Source organism: Squalius cephalus, assembly GCF_949319135.1.
Source record: "Squalius cephalus genome assembly, chromosome: 17".
NCBI lineage: Eukaryota > Metazoa > Chordata > Actinopteri > Cypriniformes > Leuciscidae > Squalius > Squalius cephalus.
In genome coordinates, this window is record NC_137138.1 from 28,038,428 (window position 1) to 28,058,193 (window position 19,766).

At 38.7% G+C, this 19,766-nt stretch overlaps 1 protein-coding gene across 2 annotated transcripts in view; it reads right to left on the reverse strand.

Annotated features, from left to right (window-relative positions):
* The window catches only part of rnf121 (ring finger protein 121), a 90,137-nt gene that overhangs the window by 16,414 nt on the left and 53,957 nt on the right, over positions 1–19,766 (reverse strand). For both annotated transcript variants that reach the window (XM_079846985.1, XM_079846986.1), the window contains 4 exons: positions 18,970–19,124; positions 15,256–15,363; positions 9,414–9,534; positions 8,656–8,789 (listed from right to left, as the gene is read on the reverse strand). In XM_079846985.1, the coding sequence (XP_079703111.1) occupies positions 8,656–8,789; positions 9,414–9,534; positions 15,256–15,363; positions 18,970–19,124 (518 nt within the window). The remainder of the gene's footprint in view (positions 1–8,655; positions 8,790–9,413; positions 9,535–15,255; positions 15,364–18,969; positions 19,125–19,766) is intronic.

Consider the following 19,766-nt stretch of genomic DNA (forward strand, 5'->3'; position numbering starts at 1 on the left):
TCATGAATGGAATCACCCTATCATGTGAATGGAAGAGGAGAGTAACGGACCTAATTAACAACATGTCTGATGTATTTACGCTGCACGATTTGGATTATGGCCAAACCGATATAGTAAAGCACTGCATCAACCGCAGTGACAGCACGCCTTTCAAGCAGCGGGCCAGGCCTATCCATTCGCAGGATGCAGACGCAGTAAGGAAGCACCTCAAAGAGCTTCTCGACGCAGGCATTATCAGAGAATCAGAGTCCCCATTAGCTTCTAAAGTGATAGTGAGGAAAATAATGTGCGCTTGTGTCAACTTCAGAAAGTTGAATTCCAGAAAGTTGAATGCCTTCTTTGTTGTAATGAACTCCAAATGGTTTTCAGTCCTTGACTTAAAGTCAGGCTTCTATCAAATTCAGATTGAAGAGGCCGACAAACAGAAAATGGCATTTGTGTGTCCTAAACAGGATCGCATTTGTGTGTCCTAAACGGGGTTCTAGGAGTTCAACAGGATGCCTCAAGGGGTCACCATTGCACCAAGTATATTTCAATGGTTAATGGAGCGGTGCATGGGGGATCTTAATCGAAGAGAGGTACTGGTTTTCATTGACAATCTTATTGTCTTCTCTAAGACATTAGAGGAACATGAGGCTCGGCTTCTGCAAGTTCTAAAGCGGCTAAGAGAACATGGACAGAAACGGTCTGCCTACAAAATGAAAAGTTCTTCCAAACATCGGACCTCTCAGAATCGAGTCAAGACGGATCCGCCCAAGACCAAAACCCTCAAGACCTCAAGAGCTCAAATCTTTTCTCGGGTTAGCAGGATACTACAGGAGTTTCGTCCAAGATTTCTCCAAGATCACAAGACCTCTTAATGACCTAACTGTTGGTTTTCCCCCCTTGCAGAAAAAACAGGCACACCCTGAAGAAAAGTGTAGAGTACCGGAATCCCAAAGAGCAATTTGGAGATCGATGGACACAGGAATGCCAGCAAGCATTCGATACCATCATAGAGAAGCTGACTTCAGCTCTGGTCTTTGGATTTGCTGATCACAGCCTTCCTTATGTGCTGACCACAGATGAAAGTACTACGGGAATTGGGGCCACCCTTTATCAAGATCAGGAGGGACAAATGTAATTGCTTTTGTGAGCAGGGGACTAAACAAAAGTTAAACTAAATATCCAGTGCACAAGTTGTAGTTCCTAGCGCTCAAGTGCGCAGTCACAGCCAAATTCAGCGACTACCTGTATGGAGGAGTGTTCAATGTACTGACAGACAGCAACCCGCTCTTGACATCTGCAAAGCTTGACGCAACCAGCTATAGGTGGCTGTCCAGCCTGTTGACATTCAACTTCAAGATTCGATATCGCGCAGGCAAGCAAAAGACGTCCTCTCAAGATGTCCTCATGACAGGCCTTCTGGATGTCTTTGTCTCAAAAAGAGCACGAAAGAATCAGTCAATTCACTCTTCACCATTAGGAAGATACAGAACAACAGACAATTCTGCCAGCAGCGGTGAAAGCTCTCTGCGAAAGACACCAAGTGTTTCAAAACTGTGATGCTCCCAACCTGTCATGCTCCCAACCCACCATGTTTGAGTCACTGTCCCTTAGTGCTGGTGCGGTACCTCAAGGTTTCCAGCAAAGAGGATGCTCATGGTTTTCCAGTTTATCCCCAATTGTCTTAAGAGGATCTGATGGAACGTCAAAGGGCTTACCCAGAGTTCAGCATAGTCATTAAGTACTTTGAGTCAGGGAAGAAACCTGACGGGAGGGTAGAGCCTTTTGAGGTAGCCTTATAGCTGAGAGAGTGGAATTCAGAAGGAAGCAAGATCGAGAAAGTGTGCTGTACCAGTTGGCATTACCTGTGGGTCTTTGGGAGATGGCCTTGACAAGCCTGCACAATGACATGGGCCATTTAGGAATTGAAAGGATTCTAGAACCTGGTCGGAGCAACACAAAGGATATTTTAGCGATGACCGATCTTTTCACCAGATATGCCGTAGCGATATCTACCAGGGACCAGAAGACTGGATTGAGAGGGAAGATTAAGTTAGCGGATTAGTGGGAGAAAGAAATTTACTTTGTGATCAAGAGAGACGGCAACTTACCAGTTTGTACTGTTAAACCTGTACTTAAGTCAATAAGCCAAAAGAAACTTTGCAAGCCTAAAAATTTGCAAACGCTAGTGCAAGAGAGACTGAGAGCGAAACCCAGAATTCTGAAGATGACTTTGCGAAACCCAGAATTCTGAAGATGACTTTGCAAGTTGTTACGCATCTGGGTACTTGCTGAATTTTGAAAGCAGAATTCACTCTAATTCTAGACCTGAGAAGTAGTCAAAGGATGAAGTGATGGCAGGAGTTTTTCCTGAAGGAGCTGTGATTAATACAGACACCAAGCATCCCGTTTCAAAAGAATCACAAGGGAATTCACCTAACCTACCTGATTCTGTAGATGGAAGTCCGCTTGATGATCCTGGAGTAAGGAGTCCACTGATGAAGAACCCTACAGGAATGGATGTGTTGAGTGACGTACCTGTGCAGGATGAACAGCAGGACCAGGAGTCAGATGAGCCCTAATCCGGGATCTTCAGTGGAGAGGATGAAAGGAATGATGCTCTGACACAGGAAGGAACAGTTAATTCGAGAAGTACCAGAGACAACTCAATGGAGACTGGCCAGAGCCTGGAAGATGTCCATAGACATTCACAAAGACATTGTGAGCCACCAAAGAGGCTGCAGTAGTCCAAGTTGGGTAATTCCCTTTCTTTGAATGTAGAGCCATTGCTGCAGGGGCTCAGTACAGCATTTGCCATATCGGAGGAGCCTGATTCTCTTGGGGACACCTGTCTTGAAATGCCTGGTGGATGTCCTCCTGCAGTGACTATGAGCACAGGGACCTGCATATCTTCAAAGCAGGAAGAGTGTAACATGGGTAACCCAGGCAACCAATAAAGAATTAAAGTTTAAAAAAAGGAAAAAAAAGGAAAGAAAAAGTGTTTTAGAAGGAAAGAGATTCGTTTAAATCACTGAATGTACTGCAGTGACTGAGCCAATAGTAGCCCACAGGTTGCACCTGCGCTGCTTTCAGCAATGAGCAGATGAGAGAGAATCAGATCAGAGCCGATTAGACGAGACAGCAGTACGGAGCGTTTCTCCTGAAACTCCCTGAATCAAATGTTAATCTAGCAAGAAATTGTGATTGAGTGCACTTGGAAAGTTAAACTTATAAAGTTGATGCATCAGCCTGAAGTGTTTTCGTCAGAGAGAGAGAAGTGGAAATCCGAGAAGTAGAAATGGAGCAGATCCCAGTCCCCAAAGTGTTGAAGTGATGTGAATAATCTTCCTTGTGCGAAATAGTGATTTTATGTGACTTTGGTAAGTGAAATTTCAGATATTAATCTGATATCATGTGAGAGATTCATGTCAAATTTCTGAAATGATTCAGTATGAGCCGAGTTTGAGTAGGCTGCGCACATTGCACAAGCTGAACTAATTAGCTCGTAGGCTAAAGGGCCGTACACACCAGGACGAATATTGGCGCACGTTATTCGTAAGGGTTTTTCCACCCCGTTTTTTGTGTTACACCCAAGCGATATTCACTGACGATGAGCCGAGTGAACATGCAAATTCATTCCCTGACATTAGATGGCGCTTAATGTAAAACAGAAATACCCCGTTACAAGCCTATGTACATGAAAGACAATTAAGTGAAATGAAACTCATCATCAAGGCCCATTTGCTCTGCAATACCACTCCATAACAGTTCTCTTGTATCAAGATTTTTGTAGTCGCTGTCACGTTTGTCATATAGTTCTTTATGTTCCGAGACCAGCAGCTCTACATTCATCTTGCCTTGCATCTTCCTCGTCTTATTTCTTCCCGGCAGTGTAGACGCTACTTGGCGTATATCTTCTTCGCCGTTACGTATGTGTGGTCGGCAAGACCGTTTTGTGTTTGAGCGCCCCCAAGTTGTGTTTTACTGTAACTTCAGAAGCTCCAGACATGTGAGCAAAAGCACCAATCTCATTGGTCGGATAGTTTTTAACGCGGCGCGTCAAACCAAAAATACGAACCAGAGGCGTTTTTTAAAAAAAATGACGCTTTTACACGTGGCGTTTTTCGCGTCGGTGTGCACACTCAGTGTGCCCTTTTTTTAGTCACGAGGCGTTAAACGTCGGCAAATATCGCGCGAGAAATTCGTCCCGGTGTGAACAGGCCTTAAGGCTACCACATGTAAAATTGCTATTTGTCATGAAATGAGACAAAAAAGGGATTTATGAGCGTCAATGTGTTTAATAACTGTTGAAAAGTTGTATTATTGTGTCATTTGATATGAGTATATATGATTTGTTATGGAAATATCTGAATCAAAGGTTAATTATTGTGTTTGCCGCAAGGTTGGGTTTCTTTGTTCTTTCTTTCTACTTTCTGGGAGAGTTTCCTGTTTTGTGCCAAACATAATCCTTTGGAGAGGAATTGCCTGTGTATTGGACGCAATTAAATGTGCGCAAATGGCGAGCTGCCCAAGGACCCATTTCCCCTTTTGGACTGTGTTTGAAATCACAGGTTTCAACTGGTAGGAGAATTCCAATTTTTCTTGTTTTTGTCATCTCTTGTTTCAATATGGATTAATGAATTTTCAATAATGAAAATGAGTGAAATGTTTTGAATTGAAAAATTCAAAGCTTAGAGGCAGGGTAGGCAGGTTTTTTCTAAAAAACTGTTTCCCAAATTTGTTTAAACTGTCTTTATATACCAATACATAATTAAAATGTAAGTACTGAAAAGGAGAGTATAAAAATCGAGTGTCTGTAGTCCTCTCAATAAACAGCTACTTATTTTCATTCGGAATGAATGAAATGATTGGCTGGGCGACTGTCACTCTCCCTCGCTACCATGGCTACCACCCCTGCTGCTACAGGAGCTGCCCACATGACCGCACCCGTTTGACTCGAGGAGGGGAAGAGGCACGGAAGCTAGAAAGAATCACAATTATGGCAGAGAAAGAACAGTCACTCCTCTCCGCTCGGCGCTGGCAAACGCGTTATCGAGCTGAGCAGTCGGCATCGCGCGTTCATGTGTTTTCGGGGTGTGGCTTTGGAAGGCGCCCAGAAGGGAGGGGGTGGGAGTGAATGGAATATGTAGCTGTGTTTATTGCAGCCCTGAGAGGACTACAGACACCCGATTTTTATAATCTCTTTTTCAGAGTACTTACATTTTAATTATGTATTGGTATATAAAAGACAGTTTAAACAAATTTGGGAAAAAGTTTTTAGAAAAAACCTGCCTACCCTGCCTTAAAATATACAACCATGCTGAATTTCAGCCCATAAAAATGTAAGCCCTAAAAATACAATGCATGAAAATGCAAGCACTGTTAATGCAATGGATTTTTTTTTTCAATTAGAGCAATTCAACAAGCTTTTTTGTTTAGAAAACATTTGACATTATTTTACTTTCATATTAGTCACTTAGCAAACATCTAACACTTACTGTATTTAAAGAAGGATTTCTTATTAATGAATAATATTGAATGTAAAAATAAGTTTGCCTGCCTGTACTTCAAAGAAGTATAAAGAACAAATTTGTATTCTTGTATTCTGAGAGCAAGTTAATGTGCCACAACTTGACCTTTTCAGCATATTTTTGGCATAGGTGTGTTCTATCCAATTGTTTTGATAGATGTAAACAAACTACATTTTTAGTTTCAACAATAATTATTCTTCACACATACCCATTTAAATAAAATAAGCATCAGCTGTGTGCAAATTGACCCCCACTTTGTTTTTGACAATTGAAAATGGGTAATATTAAAAAATTTGGACATTGAGATCCCCAAATGTATGGGATTGAACCATATATGGACTTAAAAATTAACATACCAATAGAAAAGTTTGCTAATAACCAGAATGTAAAATCCTTTTGAGATATCTTTAATACTTCTTGAGTTACAGGCACACAAACTTGTTCTATGCAATTGTTTTCATAGAGGGGAAAGTTGAAACAAGATATATTTCTATGTTCAACATTACAGACCCTTTCCAAAAAATTAGAATATCATGTAAAAGTTTATTTATTTCCATAATTCCATTCAAAACGTTAAACTTCCATAGATTATAGATTCAGGACCTACAGCTTAAACGATTTCAAGTATTTAGTTGTTTATTTGTACATAATTTGGGCTTCCAGCTCATAAAACCCACGAAAACAGGATTTAAAAAAATTAATTGAACCAGGTTTTGGTTATTTTGGCAGTGTGGGCAGGTGCAAATCCTGCTGGAAAATGAAGGAAGCATGAAGTGCTCTGAAAATGTCCTGGTAGACGGCTGCGTTGACTCTGGATTTAATAAAGCACAGTGGACCAAAGTCCTCTTTTCTGATGAGAGCAAATTTTGCATCTCATTTGGAAACCAAGGTCCCAGAGTCTGGAGGAAGAATGGAGAGGCACACAATCCAAGATGCTTGAAGTCCAGTGTGAAGTTTCCACAGTCTGTGTTGGTTTGGGGAGCCATGTCATCGGCTGGTGTTGGTCCACTGTACTGTCCACTCAACGCAGCCGTCTACCAGGACATTTTCAGAGCACTTCATGCTTCCTTCAGCAGACAAGCTTTATGGAGATGCTAGTGCTGGGCGGTGTACCGGTTCATACCGAATACCAGTGTTTATTTTTGTTATGATATGAATTTTTAAAATACCGCAATAACGGTGTATACATGTCGCTTTAATAACGATCAGAACACGGCGCCAACATGTTTGAGAGGGTCCTTTCACTGTTGCACTGTGGTGACGCACGTGTTACTAAGGGGCTGCTTACACCTGGCCACTTCATGCGTTTTCTCAGATCGGATAGCTATCTGATTTATCAAAACGATTCCATTTACACCTGGTCACATAAATGTGTTTTTGCGAAACAGATTTAAATCCGATCTTCAATTCCCGCGCTATATGCAGATTTAATGGAGTGCACGTCACCGAAAGCAACAGAGCTGCATTTTATTGATCATAAGCTAAAATTTAAAAATCAAAGACCGCAATAAGAGAGAGCGGCAACAGCCCTGGTAAGATCATTTCATTTCTCTACTTTTAATGATGATGATTGTGTGTTAAGCGTCTCACTTTCACTTTTGATTTGCGATAGTTTGCACGTTGGCTTAATGAATATGTATGCTCAGCTTCTCATCTGCGGTGATGCGCGTTCCAGTACCGTCGTCATAACTGGCTATATAACCTATAACACGCTCTCACACGTTTATTTTTTTAGCATTTTTGGGAGGAGTACAATTTACATATGTGGTTTCAACAACCAGATGCATTTACACTTGACTTTGAAGATGGCTAGGTTAAACTATAATTGATAGCTGTCAAATTATATTACAGTGTTTCCCATACATTGGTTCACAATATCAACACAGCCTTTTGGAAAATCTGTTTGTGGTTGGCATTGACATCGTTGAATAAACATGAGCACTGCACATTTCAAAATCAAAAGGTGTTTTTTATGTGGTTTTTTTTTGCGGGTGTTTTTATATGAATGTATGTGAAGTTAACTGACGGTCTTTAGAAAAGCTTCTTTGTTATTACGATTTAATCTTTCTTTATCTTTCCTGATAAAGCAGCGTTTATGAGCGTTGCTGCTTTGAGTTATGCTTGGGAAAAAAAACGTCATATACCGTGAAACTGGTGTCATTTAGAAAAATACTGTGATGTGGATTTTTGGTCATACCGCCCAGCACTAGGAGATGCTGACTTCATTTTCCAGCAGGATTTGCACCTGCCCACACTGCCAAAATAACCAAAACCTGGTTCAATGACCATGGTATCACTGTGTAATTACTGTGTGATTTCATGTAATATTCTAATTTTTTTGAAATCCTGTTTTCGAGGGTTTTATGAGCTGGAAGCCCAAATTATGTACAAATAAACAACTAAATACTTGAAATTGTTTAAGTTGAGGGGCCTGAATCTATAATCTATGGAAGTTTAACGTTTTGAATGGAATTATGGAAATAAACTTTTCCATGATATTCTAATTTTTTGGAAAGGGTCTGTATATGTTCTTCAGACATTCCTCTTTAAAAGAAAAGTATCAGCTATATGCAAAGTGGCCATCATTTGGTTTTTGACCATTTAAAATGTGTTGATCAATTCTTGAAGACATATTGAGATTCCAATATCACTGTAATTAAAGCAAATAGAGCCAAAATGAAGATACCCAAAGATAAATTTCTTAAGAACCAAAATCTTTCTATTTTTGAACTGTCACCGTTGGCATATAATGCAACAAAGATTGCTAAAGTCAATAGATTTTTTCCAATAGACCTACCAATCTCCATTTAAAATGAATAATAATGACACCAAATCTCAAACTAAAATTGTCATTTTGACACCCCTCTACAAAATAGTGTATTACTCAATAATATTCACCCATGACATTTAATATTTTGGCTTTTATCACCATTTATGTGTGTCTTTCACCAGAAAAAAATATGAACAAAATAAAAAATTTGAGCCGGGGATGTTTCTGAAATTTGGTTGATTTGACATGGATTTGACCCACCTTCGTTTCAAAACACAAGTTAAAAACATTTTCCAAAATGTACATACTCTGTACGGACCCTGCAGATTGCAGACATAAATTAACAACAGTAAAAATGGTAAAGGATACACATGGTTGCAGGAGAGTCTGTAGGTGTTCTCTATGATCCCCTCTTCACTCACATCCACAAGGATTGGCTGACCACAGACAGCACAGATGCTGTCTGACAGGTGCTTAGTGGGCATTCCAGATGCACTGTAAAACTGAAGCAATAGATCTGTACATCAGGGTTCATACACTCTTTGACCAATAATTTTTCCATGCCTTTTCCAGTTTTTTATGATTACCAAAGATATATATATATTTTTAATTCTGTTGAGCTTGTCTTGAAAAAGTAATTAATAGACAATGACATAACAAAATAAATAATATAATCATAATTTCCATAAAAATTATTATAACCTGGTAAATATCTCACTGAAAACAGACTAGAATTTGAGGATGCTTTCACAGAGGTTTTGCTAGTTTTGTTAGTGTAACAGCAGCTTTTAAAATGGTTTGCATCTGGTATGACAGCAATCAGGCTAGATAATAGATGCAAAAATAAATTGCTGTTGATAACGTATGGGCATACACTACAGACAGCCAAGTGCTGTTGTGTGTTATGATTTCATAGTTAAACTAAAAGAAAGGAGTAAAAACAAAGTGAAAGCTGGCAGTTTTATTGGCCTGGTGAGGGGGTGGAATCAAACTTGAATACAAGAGAAATAAAAGTGTGAAAACAACTTGCGAGTGCTCAGATAAGCCAATGTATCAAAAAATTTGGAGGATGGCTGGAAACATAGGTAAAAGCAACATGATGTTTATCCATTGATTCAACCACTTACCCCAACTGTAGATGCCATAAAATCTGCACACATCTCTGCAAAATCCCGACCAAGTACACCATAGTACAAGCCGTAAAAAAGAAGCGACACACCAAAGTCCATGGCATCTTCTGGCTTTATTCTAAAAGCATAAAGGGAGGTGACATAAGACTCAATATAAATTATTAGTTCTTAATTACTCTATGCAGTCATTAATATTTATCACCTACAGTCAACTGGTCAGTTTTTTCAAGTGTTTGATAATTGTTTTGTGAAAATTATCATGACTAAAGCCGGGGACACACTTAATGACTAGCTGAAAATTCTAAGACTGAACTGAACACACACTTACAGACTTTTCAACGACTGGAGTAGATTTTAAACACCAACTGTGAACACTGACTGAACGCAACTGTCTATGACTCGGCGCGTTTGGACATGATCAGTCGTATTAAATTACATTCATAATTGGCCTTATAGTCGTTAAGTGTGTCCCCGGCTTAAGAATGGGTGATATATTGGTATAATATTTTGTCGTTGATATAAAACCTTGTGAATATATTTGATTACCATGAGATGTTTTTTATTTATTTTTTATTTGATAGCATTCCTGCAGATTTTAGAAGGGTTTCTGATTTAAAACTCATCAGAAAACTTTAATTCAGTTCTCACTTTCAATGATTCACAAGCTGTGTCCCAAAAAGTACATATTTCACATTCATATTATACAAAACAAGCATGTACTTCAGGAACAGGGTACCCATTACCATAACAGGGTATAATTGTTTGTCACAAGTTTTGCAACAAGCTTGCTTTGCACACTTTCTGAGAAAGATGGACACAACCATAATGCAGCAACACTTAAGAAACCATGTTAATTCTAAAGCCTGATTTGTATAATTGTTGTTTTAATAAGTAAGCAATTGTGCAGTAAACAAAATTTATGAGGCAGTTTTGTCAGATTTCATTGGTGATTTTAGATAAGAAATTTAATCGTAAGCTTGGCGAACAGTTTTGGAGAATTTGATGTTACCCCATTCAAAGACATAGGAGCTGCATTGCATGCCTGAGAGGCGTTTCAAAGATGGCCGCCTAGGGAAATAATTTGTCCTAAAGGGACTTACCCTCTGAACAGGGTAGGTTTCAGGTAAAAACTAAAGTTAAAATAACTCAAATTAATGCCTGTGCATCTTTCCTGCATATGTTTATATTGTATATTTATACACTAAACTTGATTAAGGTATCTATCTAACAAAATTATTTGGCAAAAAATGTCAACCTACAGCTTTTTTGTGGGGGGCAAATAAACAGGCAAAGAAAGTGAAAATTGCCATGCATAACATGTATAAACATTCACACATTCACTCATTAAATCACATATTTGTTCATTATATTTATTAATCTATTCAACAAATAAAATAGAGTAGCAAAAATTGCAGCCACCTACCAATCAAATTTCAGCATTTAAATTAAATTCTGAATAGGTAATTATTACGAAATTTGGCTGATGTAGTGTATCAGACATCATGAGAATTACCATTAAGTTGGCACTATTATATGCTAAAGTACTTTTTTCCTAATAATTAAAAAAATCCAGAAGAATCATTCAGTCCACCCAAATACAGTTTCTATGTATACTGAACATATTTCCTTTTTACTTTTATTTTCTGAGGTTGTTCACAAAATGTGTTAATTGTCATCTAGAAATGGTTCAAACAAATGGCTATCAAAATAATTTACTCATTCAACTGTTTACTAGACATAAGGTGATACATTTTTAAATCAAAATAATTAGCTTATTAAACCTTTGCAAATAATTATTCACAATAACAACAGGGTAATCTGGGGACATGCAAATTTCACAAATATATTAATTAATAAATCCATTTAAAATAAATATAATATAATTTCTGCTACAGCACAGTAGTGAAGTTCTGCCTTCCTTGTAGCTGATGCAAGAACTTTAACACTTGAAATGACAGGAGTACGGAGTCCCTACAATATATATATATATATTTTATTAATAGGTTTCAGAAGGTTATGACTGGTTTAATGTATGGCAAAATCAATCATGTTATTTAGCTGGGTGTATGTATTATATATATATATATATATATATATATATATATATATATACATATTATACATATTATACATACACCCAGCTATGGTTGTAACTTGTAAGTAAAATGAATGATTTGTAAGTAATGAACTGATTTATAAAGTAATGAATGCATTAATCATATTTAAAGCTGCAGTAAGCGATTTCTGGTAAACGCTTTTGATATTTTAAATCACCAAAACAAACACGGGCGGTGGAGAAGTTTTAGACTTTCCAGGCTTATAATAATAATAATGCAAATGAACAAACAAGCGAAGATGACATAAGTATATTCAACCAAAAGACATCTATTAAGACATCTCACTATGTTGAGACAACATATCTAGGGCCCTATGAAATCTGTTTTATTTTTTCTCAAATTCCGTTTTTTTTTTTTTTTTTTTTTTCAAATTCCGTTTTTTTTATTATTATTTTTTAGCCCTTTTGGATTTTTCGGATTTGCTTGTTTTCTTTTCACTTCTAAGCAGTATTGACCTTTAAAAATTCAGTTACACAAACTCACAATTCAGCTTTTTTATTTAAAATGTTAATATATTCTCGGTTATTTATCAGTATTTTCTTGAGCATTCATACAAACCCTTATCTATTACAACTGTTTGGGCCAAGGATCTTAATGAAGATGTGCATGTTTTATTTTCGGATCAGGTATGGAGGATGTTTAAGCTGTCTTCAAGGCCCGAGACCATGCTGTCTCCGGGCAGTTGCGGCCACTGCGACGATATGACAATGTCGACCCTGTGGGCTCGACTAGCCTTTTCCAACACGGACCCCGCTTCCGCCTCTCTTGCTCGGGTCGCACCGAAAGCGCCGCCCGTAGAGACCACCGGAATGCGATCCTGTTCGTGAATGCATGCCGGGGAATCCCCGCGTGCATAGTGAGCTCGCAGCCAGCTTTTTTAGGTACAGAAAGCAAACCCGCCCCTCGCGCCCTCCCGTTCATATGGCGGGGCTTGAGCATTATGAGCGTTTTAAACATATGAGCCCATGCCGGTGCCTACCCCGCGTGACTCGCATGACGCTCTCTTATATGCTCACACTAACTGAAAGCTTGTGTCATTTCCCCCTGTGGCTCAATGGCGGAATCTAAGGCTTTTGCGCCAGAGACCCGTGTTCGATTCCCGGCTCTGACGGCAGATAAATTATGTTGCTCTCCTTTGAGCTCGCGGCCAGCTTTCTTATGTACAGAAAGCGAACCCGCCCCTCGCGCCCTCCCGTTCATACGGCGGGGCTCGAGAATTATGAGCGTTTTAAAACATTTGAGCCCACGCCGGTGCCTACCCCGCGTGACTCGCATGACTCGCATGACGCTCTCTTATCTGCCTAAGCTAATTGAAAGCGTACGTCATTTCTCCTCCACTCTGTCAGTCCCCTTAGTAAAGGCTACTGCAGAAGTGTATCATGCAGCCAACGAGCCGGTAATACAACCCGCTCGCCTGCATGCTACCACCGTTGTCACGGCGACCCAGAGAAATCTCAAAAGGGTATAATGTTTGGTTATCCGGCTCACGCCGTAAGTGTTTAAGTGTAGAAAATGTGCCCACATCTCAGTGTTCACCCCACAAACAAGCACGATACCCCCCGTGTCTCTCACTCTCAGAGCCCACTCTCATAAGGCTGGCAAAAGCCGCTTGAGTGTTAGATGTAGGAAATGTGCCCACGACCCCGTGCCCACACCTACTCACTGCCCACTCTGTTACACGGCCACCCCCTGCTGGTCACGTCACAGATGTAAGTCTTGTGCCCGCTCACGAGCGCTCACACTTACTGACAAGCACTTTACCCCCGGCGCTGCTCTCGTGCCCCGTTCTTCGCACAATATGTTCCCTGTCCAAGCCACCGGGACATCCTGTGTAAAACGGCCAGCCATCGCTGTCTGTGAGCCGCCGTATTCAAGCACCGAGAGCGCACGCACTGCGCCCCCGCGCCTCCGAATCAGGTTCTCGAGCACGCGGAACGCGGCAATCGGAACCCGGAGGCCATTCTGCCCCTAGCCGTACATGCAAAAGCATGGGAAGCTATTCCAGGTGCGTCAGAACGGGTGCTGAGCACAGTAAAGCAGGGCTATTCATTGCAGTTCGCTCGCCATCCCCCGCGCTTTCAAGCACGAACCGAGACGAAAGTGAATGGAGAAATAGCACACCTACTTCGTGCAAAAATAACGAAACTTCACACGCTGTGTGTGCTCATGTCACGCACAAATAGAATATGCAGGAGGTAATACCACTAACTTGATAAACCACGTTAGCCGTTTTCACCCCGAGCTGTTAACACCTGGCAGAGTCTGACTGCTTTAGAGTAAGCGGATGAGCTCCAACGTCTCCCGAATCCGTAGCCAAAAATAAATCATCCACCCTGACCCACCCCAATAACTTTCTCTGATTTAAGTATCCGCACCCGATGGTCAAATTACAATTATTCTGTGTTATGCGTGATTATAAATGGATGATCGTCACCTTCAACAGCGGATTCAGCGACGGTTGATGCACGCATCTTTAATGGTAACATAATACACTGATTAATGAGCACTGCTTTTAAATGAACATTTCTTTAAAACAAAATTTATTTGACAGATTTTCCTTTTCTTAAATGGCATAAACAAGCTTTACTCCCTTGAAACTTAAACTGGAATGTCACTGCTTGAACAGGCGAGCACACACACGCGCGCACACATTACTTTTGAAGAAAAATGTAAAATTGAGGATGCGGTGCATCGCGATGCATTGTGATATCGAATTGAACTGAATCGATGACATGATAATCGTAATCAAACCGAACCGTGAGACCAGTGTCGGTTCACACCCCTAGATCACGCGCGTGAACTCGACAATCGACTACTGTGGACTTTGACCGAAAACAGGAAGTAAATACAGGTATGTGCGCTTGCTGAATTAACATCACTTTTATTCATATCTTTCACATCTACTGCAGTCAGATTCACCGTGTTCACTCTGCAGGAATCACTCACATGGCTGGGCACTTGTAATGACACATCAAGGATGTTAAGAGGCTAAAAGCAGGTTTAAAAACTTGCCCCATTTAAGTCAACAGGGTGCAAATTTTAAAAAGAGGATAACACGGTGTAGGCAACACTGATTTTTGTCGTTGTTCTCTGTACTGACAGCACTCCAAATTTACAAAAAAAATGTTAAAATTGACCGGAGTTCTCCTTTAACGCGGGTCCTACCTCTTGCCTGATCGTAACTCTTCTTTTTAAAGTTATATTCCCCTGGCCTTTTCTTCTTTTGTATTTTCTCTGCCATCTCTTTCTATAGTCGATCTGTTTATGTCTGTTTTGTGCACTGAGCTCTCTCTCCTGAGTGTCTCATCATGAGTGTATACACCCCTTACTGCTGATTGGCTACAAGTGTGTTTTGGTGCTCAGTCTAATCCACTTTTCAACAGCATTTTTCAAAAATCGCTTACTGCACCTTTAAGTATTATTTATTTTATAATATTTTTTCTTTATTATTGTAGCACACACACATCAGCACCCATTCATATCCACACATCTTCCACCAGAAGAAAACATCAATACAAAATATGGAATTTTTATTTCTGCTTTCTTTCCCCTTAATTAATCTGACAATGGATTACATGTTCACTAAATGCTGTATGACATCTAAAATAGTGAAAACATTAAAAAAAATTACCTGTAGTTAGAGTTTGATGTTTTTAAAAACACAATGTTATAGTCAGCTACCACAATGATTCAGTGTTAAAACATGAAGCTTAATAACTTACCTAAATATAAGATTGATGCCAAAGAGGGTGAACATAACTACAGTATAGCCCACAATGCCTGTGGTGTAGCTGATCTTATACAAAAGGAGGAACCATTTATAAACAAGCCTGTGTGGAGAGAAAGAGACAACAGAATAAACTCACCAAGATGTGAATCTCACCAAGAAATGTCTGGGTCCTACTTCAACCCAAAAATCAAAAGATAAAATAAATGCAAAAAAATGGCCACAAGATTTAATTTATTGTCATTTACCTCATATCATTCCAAACCTGTATGATTTTGGTATAGTCTTCCTGCACTGAAAAAAAAAAAAAAAAAAAAAATAAAAAAAAAAAAAAAAAAAAAAATAATAATAAAAAAAAAAAAAAAAAAAAAAAATATATATATTTTTTTTTTTTTTTTTTTTTTTTGCTACTTTCTTAAAATGAGTACTACATTTTGTCCTAACTTAATTTCATTCTGTTCAATCCACTTAAATATATTTAATATGAAAGTTTAATTTAACCATTTGCATTGGAATTACATGAATGATTTTTTGTTGCATTAACTGCAACTGGGTGGCCGATTTTTAGTAAACAAACATGCTTTGCATATTGTTGGATCAGGAGTAAATGTTGAAATTAAGTATTGTTTTATGTTTTTGAGTGAAGGGAAATACCTGTTACTGTTTAATGTTCAGTTATGTTTGACATTTAAAAGAGTTTTAGTTATGTTGAATTTCTATTGGATACCATTGTGCTGAAGTATAGAATGTATAAATATAGCCTAGCTTTGCTAATGCCAGTGCAGTAACAATTTTTCTACTTGTGCTATGCTAGTTACAGACAGGCTTTTAATTGTACAACATATCTAAACGTCAAATACAAACAGGTCTTTTCCATTTAGTCAAAATCACAGACTTGAATATATTGTAATTTACTCAATATGTTTGAATTGAAATAACTAGAAACATTGATAAAAGAAAAAAAGTTCACCAAAAAGTGAAAATTATTCCATAATTTACTCACCCTTAAACCATCCTAGGTGTATATGACTTTTTCTTTCAGCCAAACACAACCGGATTTATATTAAATAATATCCTGGCTTTGTAATGGCATTGAATAAAGCCTTTTTGAAGCTCCAAAAAGCACACCCATCCATCATAAAAGTAATCCATTCAAATCCAGTGGGTTAATAAATGCATTCTGAAGTGAAGCAATGGGTTTTTGTAAGAAAAATATCCATATTTAAAACAAACTATAATCACTGGCTTCCGGCAAATACTGCTTCCAATGAGCCTAAACGTAAAAACAAACTGTAACATTAGACATTAAGTTTATTAATAATACCTTCCTTTTTGCTTTTCGTCAGCTGTTTTCAAAGCAATTTTATGTTGTTTTTGTTCTGTTTTCATAATTGACACAAAAACACGATATGCTCTTGTTGTGGCGACATCATGTGATAACTTGTGAACGTGACGTCCTGGAACACATTGTGGTCTGAAGTGCAACATTTAGTTTGGGATTCCCATGTCCAACCTGGTCTGGAAGCATAAGTTTAGGTGAGAATTGATGAACACGGAAGTGCAGAGGATAGAGCAAAAAAAAAAAAAAAAAAGGAAAAAAAAAATTTGCCAGTCACAAATTAGAAATCTAAACCGAGAAGTTTTAAAGAAAAATGTCGGAAGATTTCGATATAAGAGGAGCTACATGATACGTTGGGTCAGAGGTCACCCTTCTGCCGGAGCTCGAACAAAAACCCATTACTTGGCTTCAGAAGGCATTTATTATCCCACTGGAGTTGTATGGATTACTTTTATGATGGATAGATGCATTTTTTGGAGCCTCAAAAACTCTATTCAATGCCATTACAAAGTTGGGAAGGATATTATTTAATATAACTACGATTGTGTTCAGCTGAAAGAAGTTCAACTAAAAATATATGTTTAAAATGAAGATAAATTGTGTAACCACTTGCTGTAAAAAAGTCCAAGAGCTAATCTTTTTTCAGTGTCCTGTAGTCTCTTTAGACAAGTAGAGTGTGGCGCTAACAAAGGCAAGGTGACAGGTTCAATTCCCAGAGAATGCATGAATTGGAAAAGAAAAGAAATTATAATTTTAATGTAACAAGTCACTTTGGATAAACCTGCCAAATGTGTAAATGTAAATTTTCTTTACTGACGGGGGCTTGAGGGAATGTTAAGTAAATAACTATTACAAATGTTTTGTTCTGCACACAAATCATGAAAAAAAGAAAAGAAAAAGAATATAGAGCATGCATCATCTGGAAAACTTTAATGATACATTTATGGTGATTTGCATTCGTTTTGAAGTTTATTATAACTGTTTAGAAAAAGAATATTGACAGCATGCTTCAAGATTTTCTCTTTTTTTTTTAACAAAGCGGCTATAGTGTCATACAGGTTTGGAACAGCCTGGGGTTGAGTACAGGACATTGAGGAAACATGCCAAATTTTTAATTCCCAATGCCGGTGGTGCTAAAAGAAAGCCTCTAAACTTTTGAACCATGCTGACATTGGGGTAAAATGTGACCTGGACATGTTTTCACAAGATTCAGATCAAACAGGTGACATCACACAGAGACAGATTTAAAAAATAAGCAGCAACATAGTCGAAAATAGTATGGTACTGGCATTTCAGTAGAACAATGAACTTTGATCCCTGTGTAGGTGTTATTTTTGTTATTTAGGAGTAACAAATACTTCCAAATGATCTTAAAACCTGGGGTGTGCAATATGTATCCGTATATATGTTTACGATAATACTGTAATTATTGTTTTAATGATGTGCAAGCTGATATTATCAAGTATGTCACTCTTTTTGGAAAAACCAAACAACAACATGCTTTAAGAGTGCACGCATTTACTGCGTGCTGTAGCCTATTTTAATGCTGATAGAATATCCCAGAAATTTAAGATATAGAAGGTAATTTTTCCACCAGGTTTGTTTCTTGAAAAGTTGGGTGAGAGGAACGTGGAACGTGGACACAACGTGGAGTCCTTAAGGTCCATTGCTGGTTGAGGGCAGAGCACTGCTCAATCCAGGGACCGTCTGCTGGCGAGCATCTCCCAACAGTGAGTTTTTGAGGCAATGACCTCCTTATATAGCAGGAAGGCCCATCTTCAGTTCATGTGCTTGAACATCATTGGCCAGTGCTACGCCCTGGTGTTATTCAATAGAGCTTCTGCATAGCATCGGCTACTGACGCAATGTCAAGTGAATTGAACATGAAAGGGAACTCAATTTCCGTCACTTCTTTGAACTAACCACTGCTCAGAAGGTGAAGAATATAAAAAGCTTCAGGGTTGCATTTTATTTCACAGTGCTTGTACCTGCAGTGTACTTACCTTCAAAAATACAAGGTAATAAAAGGGTAACTACAGTTGTTAAGGATAGGTTTAGGAGTAGGTTCAGGGTTAGCACCTAGTTTACCCAGTTATTGTAATTACTGTAATAAGCACATGGGGAACAGGACTGTAAAATAAAGTGCTACCCACTTCAGCAGTCCATGATAGGCCTAAACCAGCCAAAGTACTAACACAAAAACACTCAGCAAAATATTGTCTAATTATTGTTATTGTCAAAATCCCAGAAAATACTGAGATATCTCACCCCTACTTCAAACACGGTTTATACACGTACCTAACAGAAAGTCACACACAGCTAAACAGAGTCAAAGTCCCATGGCACGATGATAAAGCTATTTTTGGTTACCTTGGAGTGGTGCAGTCCAGTGGTTTGCGGGTAGCACGAAAAGTGATGAAGGCTGTGACAATAGAGAAGATGAACCATGTCACCAGAAACCTCCACCAGTGCAGCTTAGTGGTGAAGTACAGAGGAACCACCCACATTTGGAAGAGGGTTACCAACTTTAGGGGGGAGAAAACATTTTTTTAGATGTTAGCTTCCAAAACCCATCTAGAAATATCAGTGGTCATGTTTCACCTCCAACCCCAATTTTCTTTATTTTTAGCTATTTGAATGTCATCACCACTGACACAAAAGTAGCCATTATTGGGTTAGGGTGAAGTCTCAATTTAAAAGCTGAGTTTAAAATCTCAAAACCTGAAAACCAAAACTGTCTTAGTTTAAAGCATGACCACATATGATGCATTGCACATGTCACATGTTTCATCTAGATTTGACAATTTAAAACCCAAATCTAGATGAAACATGTGTACCCAAATATAAAAATTGTACCCAAATCTAGATGAAACATGTGACATGTGCAATGCATCATATGTGGTCACATATGATGCACTGCACATCACATGTTTCATCTAGATTTGGGTACAATTTAGCCAACTTGGTTTTACTACAATGAATACGGTAGAGAACTTTCATCTGAATCAGATTGAGTCTTGCACAAGATGAAGTTTACTCTGTGAACAGCTTTATTCCAGGTGTGTTCGGATATGTCGATTCTTAAAGGGGTGATAGAATGCAAAACCAAGTTTAACTTGGCATAGTTGAATAACACCAGCTCGGTGGGTAAAATGGCAATACACAGA